This window comes from Embiotoca jacksoni, unplaced genomic scaffold, assembly GCF_022577435.1.
Source record: "Embiotoca jacksoni isolate LCO1_2020_lvr unplaced genomic scaffold, fEmbJac1.0.p SCAF_2, whole genome shotgun sequence".
Taxonomy (NCBI): domain Eukaryota; kingdom Metazoa; phylum Chordata; class Actinopteri; family Embiotocidae; genus Embiotoca; species Embiotoca jacksoni.
Window position 1 is genome coordinate 24,715,883 of NW_027185340.1, and position 26,003 is coordinate 24,741,885.

At 46.2% G+C, this 26,003-nt stretch overlaps 1 protein-coding gene across 2 annotated transcripts; it reads left to right on the forward strand.

The window, feature by feature from the left end:
• Positions 1-25,772, forward strand: rif1 (replication timing regulatory factor 1). 2 transcript variants are annotated; one of them, XM_069155175.1, is made up of 36 exons: positions 1-366; positions 805-838; positions 1,780-1,916; positions 2,000-2,078; positions 2,827-2,923; positions 3,009-3,139; positions 3,249-3,343; positions 3,693-3,882; positions 4,657-4,749; positions 7,096-7,234; positions 7,361-7,512; positions 7,793-7,907; positions 8,024-8,191; positions 9,455-9,565; positions 11,134-11,196; positions 11,721-11,824; positions 12,098-12,184; positions 12,275-12,348; positions 13,427-13,607; positions 14,590-14,697; positions 14,773-14,922; positions 15,958-16,057; positions 16,144-16,433; positions 16,527-16,729; positions 17,247-17,340; positions 17,426-17,557; positions 17,705-17,847; positions 18,564-18,653; positions 18,743-18,797; positions 19,474-22,842; positions 22,965-23,093; positions 23,177-23,263; positions 24,176-24,291; positions 24,390-24,540; positions 24,638-24,749; positions 25,407-25,772. In XM_069155175.1, exons 3-36 carry the CDS (start codon positions 1,798-1,800, stop codon positions 25,682-25,684), a joined length of 7,605 nt encoding a protein of 2,534 aa, XP_069011276.1. In that variant the 5' UTR covers positions 1-366; positions 805-838; positions 1,780-1,797; the 3' UTR covers positions 25,685-25,772. The 2 variants fall into 2 exon arrangements, with proteins under 2 accessions (XP_069011276.1, XP_069011277.1); XM_069155176.1 differs by having other exon boundaries at positions 1-1,916; positions 11,724-11,824.
• The last annotated feature ends 231 nt before the right edge of the window (positions 25,773-26,003 follow it).

Here is a 26,003-nt window from a genome sequence, read left to right on the forward strand (position 1 = left end):
CCCGGTTCAACCGAACAGTTTAAAAAGCGGCTGCTTTGGTTATTATTAGTGACAGTAAGTAAGAGTTTTGAACCCTGCACCATCAGGATGCTGTTATTGATACTAATGCTCTCTTTCCTTATAAGGTAAAAAAGGGGCGGTCTGAGTGTGACGTAGAGGGGTCAAAGGTAATTTTGTACGTCGGCTTGGTGGTTTGGCGCCAGCAAATTTCGCGGGGAAGCAGAGCAGCCGAGCAGCCGAAGAAGGAAGCTGAAGTACGGAACCGTAAAAGCGGCGGAAAGTGACGTGTTGACCGGACAGTCCGCCGGTGTGTTGACCGGACAGTCCGCCGGTGTGTTGTGTGTCCGTCCAACAACTCGGGGCGAGGTGAGCCGCCGGTGTGTTGTGTCAAACAAGCAAAGTGTCAATGTTTGATGTTTGTGAGCTGTGTCGGTTTGTCGGTTTGTCGGTGAGTCGGTGTGTCGGTGTGTCGGTGAGTCCAACCACCACCGACCCGGAGGTGTGCGGCCGTGTTAGCCGCCGGTCGTCCGCTCGTCCGTGCAGGAAACTTCGCTCCCTCCGGACTCGCTTGCTAGCGCTGCTAACCAGAGAAGCTCGCCGGTTTTGGGTCTGAACGAGGGAAAGTCCGGTTTGCTCCGTGTCGCGTGCAGCAGCGGGACACCGGTAGACTTGTTGCGGGTCCTTAAACGTGACTCGTGGCCTCTGGCAGCATTTAACATCACGTCACTTTCACCCGCAAACACCGTGTTTACATCGTCGACATGTTGGCGTCCGCGTCCTCACTTTGTTCTGTTCCGTCCACAGCAGTGGAGGGTGGCCGCAGTTTGATTCCCCTCAGGTATGTGAACACATCATCGGCTTTCTTCTTGAATATTTCTTCTTTAGGTGCCAGCGAAGTCTAAATTCATGGCACCTTTCAACACCATCTGCTTTACACGAGATAAAAGAAACAGAAATGTCTTTTTAAAAGCGTCTAATAGATGAATAAGAGAAAGTTCTTCCACGAAGCAGGAGAATAAATGTCATTGTACACTTTCACTGTACCAGTCAGTAGTCAAGTCACATTTGCTCTACAACTTGTACACTATGCGATGTTTGGAGGAGCAAAACAACCTTTTAGTGGTGAAGAAATCATCAACATGGTAAAAGAATCAGGACAAAATGATCTGGAGATAGTAAACGCAGCCAGAAGAGAGAAGGATCCCGGATGGCTGGTTTATTCATGTTTAACCGCCAGTCAGCTGCTTTTTACATGAAGATGCTTGTATGACGGCTGAAATTAAAAGACGTTATTATCAAGTAGCCGGTCAGTTCTGTTTTTGTTGATTTATTGACTCACTTTTATATAATTAGAGCTCATACAGCCCAATATTATGTTTAATAAAAATACAAAAAATTCTCTTCATTCGACCATCTTTCCAAATCCGGAAGATTTTTGGTTGATCCATCAAATGCTCGTTATTTTTGAGAAGCACAAAACCGTGTTGTACTTTATAAACAACTTAAACATATATTTTTACGAGTTAATTGTCTGTCAACAAGCCTCGTCTTTACCGTGCTGTTTAATTATGATTTCAGAGACCCGGTCCTGCCTCCTGATTCTTCATTCATTCATTCATTCATTGATTCATTGATTCGCTCTCTTGTTTTAACCTGCAAACGTTCGCCACATTCACTCTGAAACTCACGACTGCTTCGACACGCAGGACGTGAGGATCTGGGTTCAGACCGCTGACCATGTTCCCAACATGTGTTTTCTCCTCCATCTCCTCGTCAAAGGCCTGACGGAGGTGAGTCATGATGATGGTGTCGGCAGGGCCTCCGAGCACCTCCAGCTTCCTCCCTCTGTTGGAGACTCTGGAGGACGCCACCGCCGGACCGTCCGAGCAGACGGACGCCTACCTCACCATCGCTAAGTAAGTCGCCTGCTTTCGTGTTCGAGGACGGAGTTTCTCCTTCGTTACGAGTGAGAGAACAGCTTATTATTTTATTTTTCCAGTCGGCTCAGCGGAGAAGAAGGCCGCCAGTTTCTCCCTGCTGTTGAAAAGCACTTTTGCCGATTGGGTAAAACCGTTCTGGTGAGTGTTGTGTTCACCGTTACCGGTCCCTCCCAGAAATCACCTTCGCAATAATTAAGACACATTCAAGCCAACTCTGCAATATTTGCGGGAGCTTGCAATTAAAAAAAATTTAAACAGCCAAAAAGGCTCGTCAAGTCAAAGTAACTCTTTTCAAACAAAACACACTTTATTAACAACAACAACAACAACAAAAAAAAATCCTCATTTACAATCAACACAACAAAAAAACAACTCTGGCCACCGGAGGAAACCGAAACCAGCTCAACTGACGGGGGATTGAACCGCCGACCCTCCGATTGGAGGGCGCCAGTTGTTCTCGTAACAGTCACAGACCGTCACTTTCATGGAGCCTCACGGTTCTCTTAAGTTTAATAAATAGGTCAAAGTTAAAAAAAAAAAGATTAAAACTCAAATATTTCTCATGTACAGCATGATTATTATCAAAGGCAGTGATTACATATTTATTCTTTTATCAGGTGTTGCTTTGAAAAAGATAAAATCTTTCTATCTCGACTTCCAATCTTTTCTAATTCTCAAAAACTCCACAAATTTCATCGCAATTTTTGAGAATATCCACCTCAAAATCAAACATTTTTAATCGCACCAATCACAGAAGAACTCGGTGAAATCCTGGAGGGACTGTTTTACGACATTAAAAAGCTGCGGGAGCCTCTCGTGTTTCATTTTTTACAGCAGATCTCTTCATCCGTGATGGCTCAGTGTTTCTGCCTTGTGTGGTTTCCAGGTTCACATCAGCAGTTCCAGTGCCGAGCTGAGCCAGGCCGCCCTGCAGGCGTTGGGCTTCTGCGTGTACCACGCTCACGTCGTCTCCGCGGTGCCCGGTACGTTCCCGTCATACGTCACACTCGTCGTCATTTTAAACATGTAACCGCCGCGCCGGCTGATCCTCTTCTGTTTGTTCTCCAGAAACCTTCGCAGCAGAAATACTGTCGGCGCTTTGCTTCCTCGTGGTGAAGTCGGCCGATAAGAACACGTGCACCAGAGCATTGTGGGTCGTTTCCAAACAGAGCTTTCATGCAGATGTCGTCGCCAAAAAAGTGAGCAGAGATTTAAATCCAGGCAAATGTGGCCCAAGATGGAGCAGCGGTGGTGATGTCAGGGGTGAAAGGTCGTTGTGTATTGAACCACGTAGCTTCTTCCGTCCAGGTGTCGCTGATAGTGGAAACTCTGGAGAAGGTATGGAGCCGAGAGGACGTCCAGTCTGTGGTGATGGAGCACGAGGCCTTGAACGTTGTCATCAGGTAAAAACATGAATTCAGTTTATTCTAACCTCCAGTACTTCCTATTAATGTCTCGGCTCGCCGTCAGAGGAACTAGTAGTGTTCAAGTGGGCCAGTTTTAAACAGCCCTCTGAACAGGAAGTCACTCGCATGCTGTCGGATCTGATCCTCCTCTAACAAGTGTTATCAGACCAGATATCAGTTTGGACACCAGCTGTTTTAACTACAGCAGAGGAGCCGGTCAAAAGCTCCTTGTTCTTTATGAATGTGTACTTGTAATGACCGTGTTGAAATGTGATATTCAATGAAGCATCATTTATCGTGTTTTGTTTTTGCTGAGCCGTGGTTTTTGTGTCCGTGGTGTGTGCAGGATGCTGGAGCAGGTGCCGACCCAGATGGGCGACCGAGCGGTGCAGTGGGCGAAGCTGGTCGTCCCGCTGGTGGTCCACTCAGCCTCCAAGGTGCGTCTGCGGGCTGCCGCCGCCTTGGAGATGGGGATGCCTCTTCTCCTGCAGAAACAGATGGACGTGGCCGCTGTTATCGAACCAATGATGTCCCCAGTGAGTATCTCCCCGTGTGTTGGAGGGCGGCAGAGCTCAGAGAGGTTGTGGTGTTGAGGTGTGCACAACAATCTGTAAGAATGGAATCCCATTTCTTTGTACAGAAACATTAGGGGGCGCTAGTGAGTCACTGCAACGTCCAGACAGATGCACTGACATCTGTGATGGACAGCGTCCGCTGGGTTGGTCGGGTTTAGACGTGAGGAGTGAAGGGGTGATTCACAGAATCTGATGGGGGACACATTTCAATGTAACACCTCTCTGAGTTTCTGCAGTTTGGTGGAATTTAAATATTCTTCTCCTGCTGTCAGTTAGTAGTTGTTTTGTTTGTCATTACTGATCTATTGCTGATCCAACTAAAAATACACTGAAACGTCTTTGTATTTTTAGTGATGCGTTTCTTTCTTGAGAATAATTGTAATATATAAAGAATCACACTGTAAAAGTCCAATTAATTTTAATTTACTAACAAGCAATTCATTCTGTCAAACCTGGAAGACAGATGTTGTCAGGGTGTTGGTGTAGTGATTATTCAAAACCAGGATGAAAATAATTCTGAAAATTAAAAATATCATGGTAGATTAAAGACTATAATCCCTGAACCATCTACTGGTGCGATGTGTTTTAAAGTAAACGTCTTCCAGATTGCCCTTTTAACAGTTGAATATTTAACGATTAAATATCTTTTTTTTTAAGGTTAGTCAGAAGAGTGACGTGGTGAGAACGAGTTGAGCTGTGTGATGACTCTGCTGTCTTGTTCATGTTTCTCCTCAGAAACTGATCCCAGAACTGCAGAAACTTTTCATGTCCAAGAATGAAACCAACGTCCTGAAGCTCTGGCCCTTATTTGTGAAACTGCTCGGGAAGGTAAAGTATTCATGTTTTACTGTATGTGTGCGTCCTGGCGCTCACGGGTTAGTAGATCAATACACAGTACTGCAACCTTCAGGAACATCTTAAACTTCCTGTCTCTGATTCAGTTCACGTCTGTTCGATGACAGATTGAGACTTTGAGCTCCATTTCTGACAAACCTTTAAAAGCTGATACTCATTTTCTGAAACGGTTTTATTTCCAAGTGACGTTTGACCCGCCAGAGAAACCGAACCCTGTTCAACAAATCACCTGAAAATGTCTGACATCCCATTTTGTCCTGCCAAAGGCACATTTTGCATGTTTTGCATGTGTGAGGCTGAGTTTGTAGCAGGAGGAAGGTCCAACCCTGATGACTAACGGGTACAAACTTCACGTGATCATCATCACTTCCTGAGTTCCCCTCGTTTTTATGAGTGCTGGTCCGGGAGGGAAAACGTACGTAACTCGGGTCCTGTTTAGATTTAAGGAGGCGTTTTGTTGACGCTGAGGGTTTTTGTGTCCTCTTGTTTCCACATAACTCTGATTTATATGTTCGTCCTTCTGATACTGTTGTGGATCAGGATGACTGCAGCAGGGAGCGGGTTTGTTTTCTCCTCACTAATGTCGGAGTTCAGTCGTGAAGAATTATCTCCTCTACTCTGGTTCTTGCATGTCCTCATAGTGAGTTGAGAGTTTTTCTTTCTACCTGTATGCAGGACTCGAGTGCAGCGCGGGACGGCGTGTTATTGCTTCTATAACAGTGATCTGAAGTGTTTTCCTTCTCGTCACGACTTTGATCAGCTGACAGTATTTAAGGAGTTCATGGCTGAGCTTGTCTCCATTAAAAGCTCGGAGGATAATGAAGACATCAGGTAGTAAAGGCTCCTCCCACTGGCCTCCTCATGTCGGCCTGCGGGGATAAACCATTTCACAGGGAGCATAGACGTCTATAAATACGAGTCCAGAACAGAAGAACACTTCTGCAAAATCACAAATCTTTGGACCAGCTGGTGTTGGCATAAAAAAAAAAAAAAAAGGTTTCCATGATGAACGGAAAGGACAGAAACGTCTGTTCTTTCTCTCTCGTAGCTGAAGTTTATCTCTTTTTTGTGTGTAATGTGAATTTATTTTTAATCTTTTTTGAGTCATTTTTTTTTTTGTTTGTTTTTTTAAACGGGCAGAAAATGGTGAAAAATGTTTGTGCTGATTTCCCAAAGTCTTTTACACAAAGTTCACATTGGTCAGGGAATTTCAAAACCTCTTTTCCAGACAGAGCAGCTCAGGGATTTTAATCATTTTTATGGGACAAGTTCTGGAATATCAGTTAATTGTGCATGTAATATTTTCCATGTCTGTATCTATAACGTTAGTTAGCTGGTTATTGTCAGTATGGATGTTTGGCAGCGTTAATAATCAGACACAAATTAAACATGTAATTTATTAAGTTGCGAGCTAATTACTCTTGTTAGTTAATTCTTTGACTCTGCAGCCAGTATTTATACATGGATTTATTTTATTTGAATATCAGCCAGGGGGCATGTGTCAGCCTGTTTTTAACAGATGTGACAACGGCAGCATGTTTTTCTGTTAGAGGTCGAGGAGGTTCAGCTTCTCAGTCGGTGAAAGTCGGAGTTTGAACTTTGACTTCAGAGTAGGAACTCTGAATGTAACATCTTCAAATGTCTTAATTTATCTGACCAAAGAAAGAGGGATGATGTGTTCAGCAACATGTTTGTGGATGAACTTTCTCTGGTTCTGGTGGTCTCGGTTCCTCTTCACAACATTCAGAGCATTTAGACCAGGGGTGTCAAACTCATTTTAGTTAAGGGGCCACATGCTGCCCACTTTCACCTCAGGTGGGCCAGACCAGTAAAATCATAGCATAATAATGCATTCATAACAACAATATTTCTCTCTGTTTAAATCATTGGTGAAGGTTTTTGGATGATAAACCCTATTTTAAGGTCTTTCTACAATAAACTAGAAACATAAAGACCAAAAACTCAGACATCAGCCCAGTGTTTATCTGCCCCGGCTCTCCTCTACAGATTCCCTAGCAGCGAGCGCTGCTGCCTCCGGAGCAGAAATCGCATTTACGCTGTTTTTGAAGCAATTACTGGATCGATTAAAAAATTTTTTTTAAAAATCACAAAATGTTTGTACTCATAAACCTCCATATTCTCATAGAAATGGAATTTATGTCTTTCTGTAATTTTCACACTTAGCAAAGTCATCCGGCGGGCCGAGCTGGACCCCCTGGCGGGCTGGATCCGGCCCGCGGGCCGTATGTTTGACACCCCTGATTTAGACAGACTGATATCCAGACACCTGGGACAGATTGACATGTTTTCCCTCCACAGCTGCTGCACAGAGGAGGTCCCTTCATCAACTCTCTGCTGCACTTGGAGGAGCTCGGTTTCCGCAGTTCCTCTCCGACCATTAAGAAGATTGCCTTCATCGCCTGGAAGAGCCTCATCGATAACTTTGCTCTCAATCCAGGTGAGCGACTCGGCGGTGCAAGTTGTGTTTTTTAGCCCTCAAACTAAACTAATCCTGTGTTTGAACGGCACAGGTACTCAGTTATCAAACAGAGGTTTTAAATGGTCTCTCCTCTTCCTCCTGAAGACATCCTGTCCAGTGCCAAACGGGTGAAGCTCCTGATGCAGCCGCTCACATCCATCCATGTCAGAACAGAAGCTCTGCTGCTCACCAAGGTGGAGGTCTGGTGGTACCTGGTGGTCCAACTTGGGCCCAATCTGTCTCCCAACTTTGATCAGGTGAGACAGCACAAACTACTGCTGTAGCCCCGCCCTCACCTGTCGCAGCCACTCATACAAAAGAATACAAATGAATGAAGGGGCAGAAGTGTAATAATTAGAATCAGATGGTTTTGAATTGAAAAGGCCTTGAAATGTGGATTTACGAGGTGGATGTTTCCCTGTTTATGATCTGTTGGTAGATGGATATAGATCTGAAATATGTTGTATTGTCAGTTTTCATAGAGAGCTACTTCAGGTGTAACGTTATGGAGTTGGTGAACCGTGTTTGTGTCTCCAGGTTTCTGTACCGCTGCTCCAGTGCACCATCGGACCCGAATCCTCTTTTGTCTCTGGCACTCCTTCCAGACCTGTCAATCAAAATGGTGCTGTTGCACCTGGCACACCCAAGACGGGTAGGCTTCCACATCCGCCTATCAATCCCCTGAGAGACACCAGCTCACAGCAGGACTGGACTCCCGGCAGTGAAAGGTGTAATGTGTAGTTTTTGTTTCCTTCTCTGGGCTCTCAGGCTTCAACAGTCCAGCCAATACATCTCGGATGAGCCTGAATTCCAGTGTCCAGGTCGCCTCCACCTTCCCCTCCATCCAGCTGTTGGGCCTGGAGATGTTGCTTCACTATTTTATGGGACCAGAGGTTGTTTCCACGGCAGCCAAGAACAAACTCACCCTGAGTCTCGGTGGGTCGGAGCTCTGCGCTGAACTGCTTTTTATTTGGTGCCTGAGTCTTCAGTTGAGGATCAGCAAAGAAAATCAGCTTGGATTTTATTTTGAAATGCAACTCGGGCATAAACTGATGGCAGAAGAAGTAACCTGGCAGCAAAAGAATGAAAAAAGTTATTGTAAAAAGAGGTCCTCCAAAATGCGTGTTTTATTAGACATGAAGTGAGGACTGATCTGTTGGGCTGTTGCTCCCTTTCAGATTTGAGCAGGTTTGTTTTTGTGGAACCGAAAAGGTGATAAAGTAGAAGAGATTTCGCTGCTCCAGTCTTCTGTGGGTGGACATGTCAAGTAAAATATCCTGAAACTGCTTGTGTTCATGCAATTCAGAAAAGTTACACACTGTAGCGTCGACGTAAAGTTGATGTACTTATGATGACGGTGATGTGCTTCTTGACAGCGGTGTCATTCTCTTCTAGCCTGGTGTTACCATATCAGTTTTCACTCTGTGAAATATGGCTGTGGCCCCCATCTATAGGGAGTCGGTTGCAGTTGTTCCATCCAATTTTGACCAATCAGAATGTGCCGACACTCTGCAGCCACCGACCGCGTCAACCAAAGGGTTTTTTCCTGAATACAAAATATTGTTAAAATTGTTTTTAATGCACGACAGCAGCTGGACGACGTGCTGAACGTTTATCTTGTGCAGAATTATTCCGGTCACCCAGAGTTGCACTCGTCACCGTCACCAGCCGTCCGATCACAGTGAAGGAGGGGCGGGACATACGTGGGTAACCACCGGCACTGCTCGCTGATTGGTCGGCCCTTCACAGTGTCTGTGGCTGTTACCAGACGCTTATCACAGCCAAGAAAACTCACGCTTCCTGTTTCTGACCCAGAATAAGTTGCCAGGAAAATTGCTGCCAAAATGGGGACAGGCCGTTGATTGATGCCGATATAACAAAACTCTCAATACCAGAATTTCACAACAAAAATGTATCAGATGAATGCACCATGAAAAACTCTTTAATTTAATAAACAAAAATAATTAGCACAGAAACATTAGCCACAATGTTAGCTTCAAGGAGATGACGTCATGTTGGATGCATCCTGACCTTTGGTTGTCTGAACTGTTCCTGACCATCGAACATGAACACTAAACCCTCCTGGTGTCGGTCTTCCCTCCATGTTGTTGTGTCAGGTGTCTGCGGCTGGTTGTTCCTCTGTAAATCTCCATACTTTGGTTAAATCATCATGTGAACAAGGCTGTCCTTCTTTTTCAGAGCCTTTGAATCAGCCTCTCCTGTCTGGAGCTTCGTCTTTCACTAAACACGCCTCTGTGCTCATCTTCATCATCAGAGACGGCTTCGTCAACGTCGGAAAAGACGCTCCAGGTAAACGGCTTCACTTGGATCTCAATCTTTCAGTTGCACAACGGAGTTGAATTCAATCCTGTCATCCTCTTTGCATTGAGCAGAAAGGTCAGGAGTTGTTAGTATAATTTTGCTGTTATGTTGTATTTTCTCTATCTACAACTACAGATGTTCCCTAAACGCCTGCTGCCGTGCATGCAGCTTGTGTGCTGCTAAACTAAGTTGAAAAGTGTCAAATAAAGTATTCAAACATCAGCTTTAACAGGAAGGTTCAGTGTTTCCCTTCGACTGGGACCGGCTGCCCGTCTCTGTAAACCGGGTGTATGCTCTGGAGCCTGTGACACTGGAGGGCTTTTAATTTGAAGAGTCGCGGTATTCAACTGATCTCTCCCTCACTGAGTGACAGACCGACACTCTTTTTAGCTCCGCCCCTCCGCTGCAGTCCCCCCAAAAATATTGTATTTATGTTGTTGACCCTAATTTATGATCTGCTGTTTGTTTCCAGCTCAGTTTGAGAGTCTGCTGCGTTTTGCAGACATTGACAGTTGTGCGAGTTTCTGTCCTCTGATCTCTGTTTCATGAAGGGCAGAGCCACTCAGAAACGGGAAACATGCGAGTGGGTGGGGTCGTGAAGACCTTAAACTTGCATTCGTTTGATTGGTCAACTCAGGGTCTTTCTGAATGATCTCTCGTTGTGATGCTGATAGTTTCAGCTTGTTGTAACTTTGCTGCTTGCGTTAGAGTTTTAGTACCGTTTCAGAACTCCGTTCACTAACAGGCCTGAAAACACAGCACTTGACCGTCCACGTACACTGGGCATGCAGCGCTGGTCAGACAGGAGAGGGCATGGGGACTTGAGACGGGGACTGAGACGATTGGGTCACCAGAACAGGTGCGACACTGGTGCTCCAAGTAGGATTGAAATCTCTGCTGGATGCAGGATTTGTCCCAAGTTGCTGAAATACCAGCGGCTCTGTCGGCAGTTTTATGGGATGCAGAATAAATCTGCTCACCAGCTGCAGGTCAACAAGGTCAGCCGTGGCAGTAACCTGCGTTTTGTGTTGAATGAACCACCTACAGTCAAGGTTGATGTTCTTTGTTTCCCTCCAGAGAGTTTTCATGTCATAGGGGTGTGATGAGTCGCACACGGTCTCACTGATGAGATCAAATCAGGACACCAAGCTTCATCGTCTTCAAGAGCGTCTTCCACCCGTCCACACTAGTTGGTCCATTCTACCTGAGATGAGCTCAGCAGCATTTTCCAAAGTTTTCAGGGTTAAAAAGGATCCAGCAGTGTCGACACAACCTACACTAATGTATTGGTGTAGGTCGTCTTTGTATTTGAGTAACCAAGGCAAGTAAAGGAAGTCTGTGTCAACACTGTTTGGGAAAGAGAGTAAATATAACCAATAATAGACACTTATTCAATTGTGTTCACAGTCCGTCTCCAACTCCAACGTGTAGATCTCATAGAAGACCTAAAAGACGACCTAACCTTAAACCTAATATAACATCACTGAAGCTAAAACCTGCTGTCTGACTGCATGTAAACATGGTTATGGTTGTCTCTCTCTCTTTGTGTCCTACAGATCCCCTCTTGGATGTCATATGGACAAGTCTTGTCCGGTTTGTCAACTTAACCATAGAGTCTGGTAAGAGATGGTATATTAGTCATGAATAGTTTTCATGTGAACGGGAGATCACGACCAGAGAAATGTAAATGAAGGCCATTTGTTCAGTCTGGGAATCAAATGCAACCTTAAATTTGGTCAAGAAAGCCAAATACTTGACGAGTGACACATGAAATGTTAGTTTCACACTGCTTTTTGTTATTGTGGTATGAAATCACTACTTTGTGTGTTGTTGTGGCTGCTGCTCAGCAGGGTGGGCTCTGAGCTGTGGGTCCAGCCGGGTAGCACCACATAGAGCACTCTGATTGGGTTGTGGCTCTGTCACAGAGGAGGAGGACCAGCGAGACCTCGTCCGGCCTCCTGCCCGACCCACTCTCACCGTCATCAGTTTAAGTTGGAGCGTTCAGATCCTCGTGGTCTGGACTGCTGTGAAAACACCAAACTCTGAGGGGCCTGTCCCCGATGATGTCCCTCCTGTCCATATATGGTCTTTGTGTTTGACCCTCTTTAGCAGGATTTGTAAAATATCCTTTGTGCTTTGTCAGCAGGCAGTAAGAAGGATCGCCAGGGCTCTGAAGTGCTCACGCTGATGCTTCAAGCTCTGCAGGGTATCGTCACCTCAGAAGCTCTGCCTGCAGACAGAGTCATGGTAAAATAGAGCCACAACCTTTGACAGGAAGTCATCAAACACTCAACTAGTTTATATCAGTAGATCTATGAGGTACTTCAGAACAGGCATCTTGAGCTCAGTAAGAAAAGGTTCATGCCAGTTCAAAACGTGTCTCCAACAAGTTACGTCATTTATTGTCATCAGTCTTTCGATGTCAGTTATGTGGCTGCTGATTGGATTTGTTATATTTGAATTGCAGTTCTCTGTTGCAGCTTTAAGAAGTTTTGTTGTTGTTGTTGTTGTTTACTCCAGGTTCTCTTCGAGGCCACAGTCAAAGGTATTCCCCAGAGAGTTCTTGGCTCTGCTTCCTATCAAGTGGGCAAGATGGACGTGTTAAATGTGAGTTCTTCTTTTGTCCCCCAGTCAGCACGTATTTCTGAAATGCTCATTAAAGGTTTGTTGACGGTCGGTTGGTGTTTCTTTCCTCAGGGAACGCCGGCTCTGTTCCTCATCCTGCTCCTCTGCAACAGCAGCATGCTGTCGGCCTACATGGAGGATGAGAGGTGGGTCCAGAGTTTAGTTTGATCATCTCATTCCAGACTCGTTCGTTTGGTCCGAGGACTGACTGAAGAGGCCATTTTCAACACAGACTTTTTTTTACCTTCACTCCCTCCAGGAAATCGCGATCTGGCGATCGCAATAATCAAACTCAGATTTAAGCCATCGCAGCAATATTTCAAAAAATGTCCTCAACAGAACCTCTGCTGAAACTATTACAGCTTAAATTGGTCTTTACAAACAAAACTCGCTTTCTTACCCAAAATAACTCCTCAGAACAATCTCTCCCTCCTCATCACCGAAACAAACCAGAGGAGGCCGGGAAAATACAAAAAAGCAGAAGCCTGCAGAAGAAATAAGGAATACTTTGTTAAATTAGTTTTACACACACTTCAAGTTGTAAGAGGCTGCACCTAGTTTGGATGTAGTCGTGGTATGTTACAGTCACAGACTCTGACTTAATACGCAGCAAATGACATTGACATTTTTTAAGGAACATTAATAATCCATAATAATAAATATAATACGTTGAGGTGAAGTCCGGTTCTTCGGGACCGTCTGAGTGGACACTTTACTTTTTCATTAAATAAAGCTTACGAACTGGTTTTTGTTGGAACTTTTATCCACCACGTTACCTGGTTTGACGCATATACATGTGACGCTTTTTTAATTTGGAGTCAAGTTTTGCACAAAGTCCATTTCAACTAATGACTTATTTTGTATTCACAACTCCACAATTTCTCACTTTTCCACTAAGTTGCCAGACTGGTGCCATCGAGCTCATATTCATCATATTTATGATAGAAGTGGACTTGTGAGCGTTAGACCTGTTACACTGGAGAACTAACTGGGATATAACAGCTGAGTCGGCTGGTTTCTCCTGCTGGTGCCCAGCGGTAACAGATGGTGTTAATATAGAAATATACTTCTTCCAGTTAAAAAACGGCTCTCGTTTTGTCCTTTTGCATTTCTTTTTTAAGCTCGTACTTTTTTTTAAAAATACGAAGCGCAACAAAGTGGGTTGATGACATCGTCACGTGCTCTGCTGTACTTAATGACGCCCTCTGGTGTTTGTACCTGCAGATTCTTCCGCTGCCTCCAGACGCTGGTTGGCTGCGGCCTGTCGGGTCCCGCTTCCCCGCTAGCGTTTGCAGAGGCGGTCCTGGGCGCCTTCAGCCGGAGCGCCGGGTCTCTGCACACCAAGGAGCAGCTGTGGAGGATGTGGAGCGTGATGGTCGGCTCGCTCACTGACTCCATCGCACAGGTTTGAATTTCAAGCTGCCGTTGGTTTTGATTCTGTTTTATTTTGTTTATAAAGGAGGCGTTACGTTTTCTGCTGAACATGATATCTCAAGATCGCTTTGAGGGAATTAGATCAAACTGGGCAGAAACATGGATGAACTGATTACATTTAAGGGGGCAAAGGTCAGAGGTCAAGGTCACCGTGTCCCATGTCAACACATTCACATGAACATATTATCTCTGACTGCCAAATTTAAACAAATTCCATCCAGTCACCTTGAACCAACGATGACCTGGGGAGATGTTGGTGGTTTAAGGTCAAACGTCAAGGTCACTGTCACCTCACATCAACACGTGCATTTCAACGCAATTTTTCAGGAAGGCCTTGAGGGAATTTCTTCTCAGAGAGGAACTGCTTAGATTTTGGAGGTCAAAGGTCAAGGTCATCCGGAGTTCAAGACCTTTATGGGTTTGGGCAGATATACATGTAAACTAGAACTGGAGTGGTTAGCAGAGGCAGACGACCGCTGGGCGGCCATTTTAGTTTATAAACCTTTAAGTTACAAAATAAGTGCTCTCTCAGCAGTTATCATGATGGAGATGACCCCCCCACCCCACCTCCCTCCCCGACAAAAAAAACTGTCACACACACAAACGGGTACATAAAGAGAAGAATGGGACTCACTTCTTCCGTTAACTCGGCTTTTCAAACTTGGAAAACCCTCCGCTGAGATGAGAAGCCGGTTTTAGTTTCCTCTCTGAGGTGATGGCCGTTGTTTACGCTGCGTCGAGGCCTTCCTGAGAGTTCATGATCATTAGACCTGTGGATGCACCGACAACCTGACACGTAACATTACAAAAACACTGGTCAGTTTACGGGAAGAATAAAGTCATCACGGAGAATTAACATTGGTGAAGGGATCTCAGCTTTTTAAAAGCTTAATCAGTGAGCCTGATGTCAGAACATGAATTTGTCCTCACAAACTTTTTTAATTTTTTTACAGTCTAATGAAGTGAACCAAGGTGACGCCCTGGAGCATAACTTCAGTGCCATGCACTCTGCCTTGATGCTCCCCGTCACGCACCTCCTGTGTGGCACCCCGCTACCGCAGGTCTGTTCGTCTTCTTTCATCGTTTACCATCATATGACCGGAGGATTCGCCCTGATCGGGATCCCTGTGTTTTAGGCGGCTCAGAAGTCGATGCTGTCTTCGTGGTCCAAGCTGTACAAGGTGTTCGCCCGCTGCTCTGCTCTGGTGGTCACGGCCGAGGAGAACATCTGCTGCGAGGAGCTCTGTGCAAAGATAGCAGCCGCGGTGGACCGAGAGGCTCTCGCTGTGAGTATCAGAACTCTGGACCGACGTGAACATCCAACGAAGATGTGTTTTTATTATGAGCCTGCTGTTTCCAGACCTGCATTCACTGTGTGGATGTATTTGCTCCGTAGGGGGTCGTTTCCAGGCCCTTCAGGGTCATTTTGAAACTGTTGGAGCAGCCTTTAACCAATCTGTAATGACTTCCAGAAATACCCCAGGGGCCCCAATTCATGCATACGAAGGGTCAAAAATTCATGTGAATGGAGGGTGGAGGGTCCAAAATACGTGTTCATGTTATGTGAAATTACATTTCATTAATATATATGAATATATTTTGCAGAAAATTTACTTTCTGAATCTGAAATAGATTTTTTTGGAATAATTAAAACACTACTCTTCATCTGCGTGAGATTAATTTTATTATTTTGTTGTCAATAAAAGTAATCCTACCCATTTATATTGTAAAATATTTTCACAGCTTCTATATCACATCTTGACTCGCAGCTTAAAGTCAGTGACTTAGGACACACACACACACACACACACACACACACACACACACACACACACACACACACACACACACGTACTTCTTAGCTGGACAAACTTTAGTGTGGAGTCTTTAAAGTTGGGATTTTACAGCACTGCAGTAGTAACGCAATAAAAAGAATACGCACGAGCTTGTCAAAGCCATGGTGGGACAAAACAAATAAGGTGTGGCCCAAATTTGGCCCGTGTACCCTAAATTGGGCTACTCTGTTATGTGCCGAAACTCGACCACGGCTCTAACTGCATTTAGAGCCAGGTTAGGTCATATGAAATAATAACTATATATATAAATACCTACACTTTTTATAGGTTCAAATAAACAAAAAGCAATTTAAAAGATTCTTAATACATAATAAAAAATCAGCATCGGCGTCCCGATTGGAGAACAATTTAAAAGCCCAGATAATTTGTGAAAACATCACGATTGGAAACCTGAATGTGGAAGTTTACACTTCAAAAATGTTAGTTTTGCTTATTTTGTGGTGCTGCTGCTGTCCGGTCCTCCAGGTTCCTTCAACAGCCAACGCCGTCGCCAGCATCCTCCAGGTCATGGTGGAGTGTGTGGACTTCTCACCGTACACGCCTCAATTTCAACAAAAGCTGAAGTGTAAGAGAACTGAATCCAACCTTTATCTCTGCTTTCACTCGTAGATTTTAGAGGAATGATGTGTTTTAAAACGTTGGCTCTTCTAGCTCCTTACACACCCGTCCACTGGCTGCACAAGAGGAGTAAAGCGCTGGGGAACCTGTCCAGCTTCCAGGACCTGCTGCTGCAGTGTCTGCAGGTCTACCTGGAGGCCCCCGAGGCTTCATTTGATACCACAGCGTTGGCGCTGGTATCGGTCCTGTCTGCTCTCTTCACCAACCTCGTTCTGGCCAACACTGTCCAGGAGGCCTTGACCTCTCTGATCGGACCTCTCACCGCTTTCTACCGACGGGCAGCCGGCGAGCCGCCCGCCTTCACCGCGCAGCTCCTGGAGAAGGTGCCGTCCTCGTCGAAGGTGCACAAACCTTTTAGATGTCGTTCAAGTGGCCGAAGTAACAGCCGTCTGCTTTCCCCTCTCCGTCTCCTGCAGCTGGAGAAGCTTCTCGGGGACGTCCTCGGCTGCCTGCAGAGCCGATCCGCTGTGGCCTACGACGATGAACTTCTGGCTCAGCTCTGCCCGCTGCTCTGCGTCTTGTTCCTCCACAAGAACAAGCAGCTCCGCGTCTCCGTCACCCAGTTCTGGAACTCCACCTTCGCCAACGCGGCCCGCCTCGCCTACCCCGACCAGATCAGGTGAACATCTCCGGGTTATCGCTTCATGTTCATGTTGTACTCGCAGCAAAACGGTGAACAGTCGTGGATAAGAAGAAGAAACAACACCGTTTTCTCAGGAATAACCTGAAACTGAGAAAAGTAATCAGCATCCAGAACAATTTATTCCATATTTGATAAAAATCCAACTTCGGTTTTGATTTTGGGTTTTACAGAATTTTTCACCACTTGTGATGCATTTTGCTGCTGCTGTTGTTATCAACATCTGTAAAATATGTTCTTTTAGCTGAATTGCTGCTGTTTCTTGTCTGCTCAGCACAACGGCAGCATGTCTTTCTGTTCATGTCGGGTCACGGAGGTTCAGCTTCTTATTCAGTGAAGGTCCGGTTTGGTTTGGCTCGGTTTCATTTCACCTGGTGGGAACTCTGATCTTTGAAAGGATTCAGATCAGGACTCACAGAAGGCCAGATTGGGAACAATCTTCATGCCAAACCTTTCACACAAATAAAGTGTTCAATGTTGCATTTTTCATACACAGACCAGTACTGAGCCAAGTGAAACAGAGGACCCCGATCATCCTCCCTGGTTTTGAGGTGGTCTCGGTCTCAGATGAGCTCAGCAGACAGTGTTCGGTGAGTTGGCGTAAATATCTTTTTATTTTGCGTTGTGGTTTAAACTTGCAGCGCTCTCACTCTCCCTGTGTCACCGTGTGTTCAGAGTGAGAGCTCTCAGCTGGAGACCAGACTGAGCGGGATGTCGCTTCCATCGGGGGGGAAGAGGGACTCGGTGCAGGGGAAGGCTGCTGAGCTGAAGGACAGGAGCTCCACCAAGACCTCCAAGCCAGTTTCTGTACGTTTGTACTCGGACCAAATGGTGTTTCTTGAGGGTCTGGATGTATTTCCTCTAGTGTACAGTACTGTGCTCTTTGAAAACATGCACTATGAAAATATCAAACATAATATGAATGCATTGCCTCATTAGTTTCCACTGTTGCAGACAAAGCTGGACTTTGGATCTCCTAAGCTTCCTCGCAGAGACGTTTTGGATGAGGAGGCCTCCATTGACTTTGTCTTTATCCCTCCCGAGACGAAGGACAGAGTTCTGACGGAGCACCAGAAGGAGGTGAAAAGGACTAAAAGGTCAGATTTCTCCTTCGATCTGTGCGGTCTGCATTTGGTCATTTAAACCTCACGGCTGAACGGCTTCACGACATACTGCATCACAAGAACCAGCAGAACAAACTCTTTCTGAGGACACCTGTCGTTTCTCTGCACGACAAAGCCTCTTTAAATGTGGTTCTTAACAAACAGCTGACGTCTGTGCCGTCTCCAACATAGAGCTGACATTACATCCTACTTTGTATTATGAGAATAACATCAACGTATTTGCAGGTCTACCTTGACACCCAAGTGTTATCAGCACATATCACAGGGTCGTGTCTCCTGGTTTGGGAGTCATTCATGACATCCGTTTTCCATCAGGCACTTAACACATATTTATTTTTATATTGCTGAGTCATACAGGGTCCCACAAGCATGGTTTATATAATGCCAGATTCTACACAACTATATCTTGTGGTGAGACACATGTAAAAACATGACAATTTAATTCAACCATTTTTTTCCTTGACATAAAGGCTAAATAAAATATGTCCTAGTATTATCAAATTCAATAATGAAAGATCCAGATAGCCCAGACTGTTCTGATAAAATGATACAGCATGAATGTTCAGCACCAACAATGACCAAGATATGAGCTTCAGAGTGAAATCTCCTGAAAACAGCCTGTAGGGTTGAGAGGGTTGAAAAGGTTGACGTGTGCACGTTGAGTGAAGCTGCTGTTTTCTGTGCTGCAGGGTTGACATTCCCGCCATGTACAACAACCTGGATGCCTCTCTGGATACCAGCGTGTTCAGCCAGTACACACGGAGCCAAGACGACTCTTCGTAAGTTCTGAGCATTAACTTTCACAAACAAAATAAATCGCTGCTCTGGTGAGGAAATAAAACACTCATTATCAACTATTTGTCAACAGGGACAAACTGACAACTGAAAAAGATGACGGCGTTACGAAAGAGGCTCCTGACAAGGTAATGAAAGAGATCAGGGAAAGACTCCGCCCACTCCGTGGGTTCAGATCCTGTTCTTCCTCGCTGCCACGGCATGTATGAATCAAGTTTACCTATGAAATAAAGTCATGGTAACATCTCCAGGTTACCATGAAACTAACACGGTTAGAGCTTTAATAAAGGTGCTGACATGACTGCTCTTATAGTCTCAGTCAGTTGGTGGCAGTCGCGCACCAAGATATGCAGCACTGAATCAACGAAGGCATGGAAGAAAACCTGAGCTAGCAAACAAAACGGGATTTTAAAATACTTCAATTGTCTTTGCAACGTTTTTTTTTTTTTTTTTTTTGTTGTTTTGTTTTTTTAACACCTTTAGGAACGATCACGGTATGTTATTATCCCTGCTGAGCTAAATAACCTCACAGCTCAGACCCAGAATAATGTTTTGGATGACAGACAAGCACAGAAACACACCAGTATATATACCTCGAAGGATTTAAATGGCATTTTAGATTTGTTACGTACTCAAAGAATAAGGAAATCTCTTCATTGCTATAACGCACATCAAGCATGTGTCAAGTAACACCTCCTGATTTCTCCATTATCATCGTTAGATCACAGCAAATCTCAATGCTTTATATCCTTTTTTCTGTATGTCTGCAGAAAGATTTAGTAACGTGTATTTGGTTTCTTTCAGACTCCTCATAAAGATTTGGAAAATGAGGAAAACACTGAAGTTCTAACTAAAGAGACTAAAGACAATACTGATGCAAAAAATACAGATAAGATGACAGGAAGCCAGCAGGAGATGGTCTCCGCCTCAGCAGATGTTTCTATGGAGGATAACACAATAAGTGACAAGTCGGCTGAGAACGTGGATGTGCAGGCTAAAGACACCACTGATCCCAACATCTCCGCCTCTTCAGATTTGGTTTCAGGGACGCCCCAGAAAGCCCACAGTCGACGTCAGTCGTTTATCACTCTGGAGAAGTACGCTGACGGGAAGGTCACCAGCCCCAGCAGCGTGGTCGCGTTTCCAAGTCCGCTCGTAAAGACCTTCAACAGCCGAGAAAGCTCGAACACCAATCAGATGTTCTCCTCTCAGGCTTCCCGGACAACAACTGCTCCAAACTCTCAGGGTTCCCAGTCGACGCCGACTATAAAAATGGACTCTCGGCGCCCTGTGGACGATGCACCGGAGTCCCCTCGAAGGCCAGCAAACTCTAGAATGAAAAGCAAGCCGGTGAAGCTGACGGAGAGACTGCCGAGTGACCCCACAGAGGACGAAGATGTTATCCCAGACACCCAAACTGAAGTTGATGTAAAGGGGAATACAACAAAGGCCACAAAATCAGAGACAATGAAACTCTCAAACCAAGAAGAGCAATCTGAACTGGAGGTCGATGATTCTCAATCGTCCGTGACCCAGGCATCTCCCCACAAACCCAGACGGTCCAGCCGCTCCAGAATCAGACCTCTGCTGCCCGGAGAGGAGGCCGAGCAGCGGGACTCAAAACACACCCAGTGTAAAAGGACACGTTCTGCAGAAAAGGCCGAAAGCGATTCTCCAAAGCAGAGCGCGATGCAAAGCAGATCAAACACCAGGAGCATGTCTGCCGAGGACAACTGTGTTCGGGACAGATTACGAACGAGGGCTCAGAGCGACACAAGTGAGTCCAGACAAACCAACTCTCAGGGCAAGAAGATCAGACTGTTCAGCTCTTCACAAAACTTCCTCAATAAATCGGAACGCAAAAGGAGAAGTGGCGGTGAGCCCGAGTCCAGTCAAACACGTGTCAAACCGGGCAGGCGCAGTCGGCAGAGCAAAGTTTCACCGGAGATGGAGGAGGATGCTGGACTGAAGAAAAACGTTTTGCCTGACGAAGAGGAAACGAGCCAAACTGTCACCCATGACCTGCTCGAACAGACTGACAAAGATAGTGAGCCAAAGAAACTCTCCCAGACGGTCACTCTCTCCCCTCAAACTGGTGGCAAGTCTCAGGAGTCGGAGCCGGTAGAAAAGACTGAAAAAGAAGGTGATAAGTCGAACAAGGATTGTCACACCGTCGTGCCTTCAGCTCAAGATGGAGGCCAGTCCAAAGAGTCTGAGCCTGGAGGAACGGCCAAAAAGGAAAAGGACTCTCCAACTAATGACAAGTCCCAAGATAGAACAAACCCGACCGAGAACATGGTGGCCGAGGTCCAAGACAAACACAAGGCGCTGGAAACTATGAGTGCCAACCTCAGTCAAGAAGACTCTCAGGTGATCACACCTTCATCTTCTGATAGCCAGTCTAAACGTAGATCCAGAAGAACCAAGGCGTCGTCTGAGACGGCAGGATCCCAAGACAGAAGTGACCCGGAGAATTCTGTAGGAAGGCAAAGTAGGTCTAACTCTCAGGCAACGACGCGAGCTGGAGGTAGGACCAGAAGGAGCGACGTACAAGACGGCTCGTCAAAATCAAGGAGCAGCTCGACTCCACAGAGTTCTCAGTCCTTAGATGTGTCTGATGAATCCCAGTCCTCCCAAGGCAGGGGCAGGTATTTAAGACGAAGGTCCTCCCAAGCACTGGTAGCCGGTGTGGAGTCCTCGGAGTCTGAATCCTCTGAGGCCAGAGGCAACGCTGTTATCCCCAAAAAGAGAGGGAGGAAATCTAAAGCCTCTCTGCAAAGTCCTCTTACCCTTCAACTTCAGGAGGACAAAACTGAGAAGGTTGATGCTGATGTTTCTCAAAAGGAATGTAGTGAACGCATAGAAGCAACAAATCAAACCGATCTAGAAGAATCATCAGAATTTCAGGATTTGCGGGGCGCTGAATTGCTCCTGGTTACAGGTACCATGGAGGTGCAGAGTAAGGACCGATCCCCACTGGAGCTGGAGGCTGAAGTATCTCTGGAGGCTGAAGTATCTCTGGAGGCTGAAGTATCTCTGGAGGCTGAAGTATCTCTGGAGGCTGAAGTATCTCTGGAGGCTGAAGTATCTCTGGAGGCTGATGTATCTCTGGAGGCTGAAGTATCTCTGGAGGCTGATGTATCTCTGGAGGCTGAAGTATCTCTGGAGGCTGATGTATCTCTGGAGGCTGAAGTATCTCTGGAGGCTGATGTATCTCTGGAGGCTGAAGTATCTCTGGAGGCTGATGTATCTCTGGAGGCTGATGTATCTCTGGAGGCTGAAGTATCTCTGGAGGCTGATGTATCTCTGGAGGCTGATGTATCTCTGGAGGCTGAAGTATCTCTGGAGGCTGAAGTATCTCTGGAGGTGACTGAGGATGTAGAGATGAGCAGCGAGGATCAGCAGAGAGGAAGAGATTCTAAAACCAGCAGTGATCGTACTTCCTCACAAGACTCTGGGCAGTTAGAAATGCTTGAATCTGTTGTTCTCAGTAATGAACAGATTCAGTTAAAGTTTCCCAGTGACCTGTGTTCATCTGCTGTGGACTCGGTAGCGCCCCCTGATGGGACAACAGACAAACTGCAGTTCTCAGAGTCTTTAAAGGAGAACGATGAAGCAGCATCTGAAATTGGGGACGTGGTTACAGAAAAAGAAATGTCCGATTCAGACCGCCAAGAACATGCAGTCGTTCTAGTAGAGGACGAAGTTAAAGACGGTCGTTCACAAAACCAGATGGAGTGTCCAACTGGCACAGATGAGCCTTCAAAGGAGGAGGAGCAGTCGACCTCAAACCAGCATGCAGAAGCCAGCGGGGAGAAACAGGCTGCACGTCCAATGGAGAATGAAGGCGACGGCCAAACCCAGATTATGGAGTCTCCGAACAAACGGAAAACTCTGATGGCCAGCACTGAAAACCACGTTGCTGCAGATCTGGATGACGCGTGCTCTGCTTCAGCATCCTCCGAGTCTTCGAGGATCTCTGAATCTGTGTTTCAGGATTCTCCCGTGAAGCAGAACGACCTGGAGTCGGTCATGCGGCCAGACGTAGGACAAAGCCCCGACGGTGGGAGGACCAGGGGAACCTGGTCTCCTTCGGCTTCACCCTCCACCAGTATTCTCAAGAAGGGCCAGAAGAGAGCGCTGGAGGTGGACACTCCCTCACCCCTCCTCAAGGTTAGTAACAGACACACTTGGTTCAAATGGGTTTCCAATACGCAACTTCTGTGAGCCAAAAATCAAATCTTTGTGTTTGTAATGTTGGTAACAGTAACTTGGGTTCCTCCGTGTCGTTGCAGTTCAGGCGCGTGTCCTTTGCGAATCCAATCCAGCGTCAGGAAACTGCAGACGACATTGATCGTCGCAGCCCGGCTGTCAGAACCAGCTCGCCGAGGAGGTCCAAAGGCAGCAGCATCCCACAGCCGAAGGTGTGAACGGTGGTAACGCCTCTGGTCCGGTCCGGTCCACTCAGACCAGCTCTTTTCCCTGACGGTCCTGTTTCTTCCTCCAGCAGGTCACCACTCCAACAAAGGGCCTGCTCACCCTGAGTCCAAGGAACCTTCGTAGTCCAGGTTACAAGAGCTCCAAGAAATGTTTGGTATGAAGACACACGGGAGAAGATGACATGTCCAGTATGCTCTCTGTTCGGCTGGTTTATCCAGCCTCCTCTGATGAGTATAGCACCGTACATATTGATGAGTGGATCTGCCTCTTTCACTACTGGGATTTTTACTTCATCAGATGAGGCCAATGTGCTCAGAAGGTAGCAGTTCAGCTGCTTTTCTACAACCTGCTTACTAAAAAACATGTTTCTATTGCTATTGGGGACAAAAGGGCAAGAGAGCAGGTTTCCCACGAGCCGAGGAATATCAGGGAATTATCAAAACTCTCTTCCAGACAGGGAACTTCATCATTTTTTGGTCCAAGTCCATGAATATCAGGAATTTTAGTTTGCGTGTTTAAATTTGCGTTTCTTCTGAGGAAGCTGCAGCTGATCCTGAACACTGTTTCTGTTTCACTGCTGCTGGACAGAAGAATCAGAGTTTACTGAGTTTTAAACAGAGGACATAAACACGTGTTCACACGATGAGGTCATCTCCTGTCTGTGATCTGAAACAACACGACTCGGTAAGAGTCCTGACGTGGAAGATCTACCTGAGGGGAGTTTGACATTTGACTCGGTGAGACGTGAACACGCGTGTCGACGTGTTTCACCGGCACCCAACGGACACGCGTTGAAACATTTGACCCGGTTATTTTCTTTGTACAACACTTCACAGGTCGCCCGTAAACTCCTGTAACACAAGAGCCCGATAATAATCTGAGCAGATCTCTTGTCTGAGCTGGTGACACAAAACGTTAGAAAGTCGGTCCAATGTTTGAATTCGTTCGGAGTCAAAATATCGATCGGGCCGGCTTTAAACGGTTTTCCGGTTTGGTTCCGAGTCGGTTTGTTGGAGGCTGTTCGTCCTGATGGAAGATGAGCCTCCTTTTTTATCTTTTGTTCCAGATTGCTGAAATGAGCCAAGAGCCTCGCCCCGTGTCCAAAGACTGCATCTACCCCGCCCTGGTGGGCTGCTCCACGCCGGTGGAAGCCGTGCTGCCTCAGATATCCTCCAACATGTGGTGAGGCTCTGATATTTCTACTTTTTAATTAACGTGAAACTTTTCCGCTTCACAAAGATGCATCTGGGGTGTTTTCCACTGCCGTCGGTTGTCTTCAGGTCTCGTGGTTTCGGGCAGCTTGTCCGAGCCAGAAACATCAAAACGGTCGGTGACCTCAGCGCTCTGACTCCCGGTGAAATCAAGACTCTGCCGATTCGCTCCCCAAAGATCTCCAATGTCAAGAAAGCGCTTAAAATCTACGAACAGCAGGTACGGCGACCGATGAAGAGCAACAGCAGGAGGGCTGTAACGCCACAACACCAATGATCCTTTCAGTGAATTTGACACCTAAACTGTGATCCCGTAGCGGAAAGGACGAGGCGGCGATGAGTTGAAGAGTTTTGATGAGACGGAGATGATGACCTCTGAACTGGAGACCAGCGGCCCTCAACATCCAGACGAGGACAACACCACGTCGGGTGAGACGCTCGCTGGATGAACTCTGTTCATTTGTCCGTCAGATGGGAGCAGTGAAACCACAATGCAGCAAATTTCAGGGAATTTTGTTTGCCATTTATCAAATAATTTGTTTGTTTTTTCTGGCAATATTTCTTGGTACTGTCCGAGTGGTTTTATCCTCTTTCAGTTCGTCGAAGGGAAACATGAAGGGAAATGTAGATTCCTGAATTTCTGGCTCCAAAATGAAGAATTCAAAGACTGGCTGATAAAAATAGACCACAGAAGGGCTGAATGTAAAGTTTGTAAAACTACTAAAGATCTATTTAACAAAGGAGAGAGTCCTTTGCTGCCATGGCAACTGTAAGAAACGTGCTGGATTCTTGAAAGAAAGTTTGCATGTTTTTTGCACTGTATGTGTGTGTTTATAATTCAGCAGCAGGTTTTGTACTGAAAACACCCGACAGCTTTTATATAGATGGGAATAAAACAATGTGTCTGCTCAGCACAACAGCAGGCCGAGTTTGAGCTGTTCATTAGAGATTCACGTCACATTTCTCTTCATCTGTGATCTTCATCCGATCCAACCGGCTCCTGTTCACCGTGGAGACGTGGAACCAGCAAATAAACACAAGCTTTTCCTTTCAGTACTCAAACAAAGGCGTCTTTTCTGTTTGCAGCCACGGAGCTGCTGGACGAGTTTGTTTCTGCGGATGGGCGACCAGAGCAGGACGTCCTGGAGAACCAGAGACCCGGCGCACCGGACCCGGAGCCGGAGCCGGGTCCTGGCGGGCTGCTGTCGGAGGTGGAGGCTCTGACCGGCAGGATGTCGGCGCTCGGACTCCGAGGCTGCTCGCCGCAGCAGCTGCTGGAGATGCACGACGGGTTGGGAGACATGATGAGGCGCGTGGTGGCGGAGCTGACCGCACGCCTCCGCCCGACGGACGGAAAACCGTGAGGAGGACGGGGCGTCCAACTGGCGCCGCGCCGGCCCGACTTCGTTTGTCTCTTCAGAGGAACGTTTTCATCCTCCTGGTGTTCGAGACTCGGACTGATTACGTCAACACGCTTTACAGGATTTTAGGGTTTTAACTCTCCACGCCTTTGAATTTTGCAAATTTTTGGTTCTTTTAAAGTCTTTTTAGAAGATGCTGACAGTACGTTTTCTTCTGTTTCTAGCTGGAGCCGTTTGGTTTTAAGAAACACTCAAAGGGAAGCACGGACACACTTTAAAACTGCCAAAATATTTTTTTTAGCGTCGGCCTCAACACGGAAGG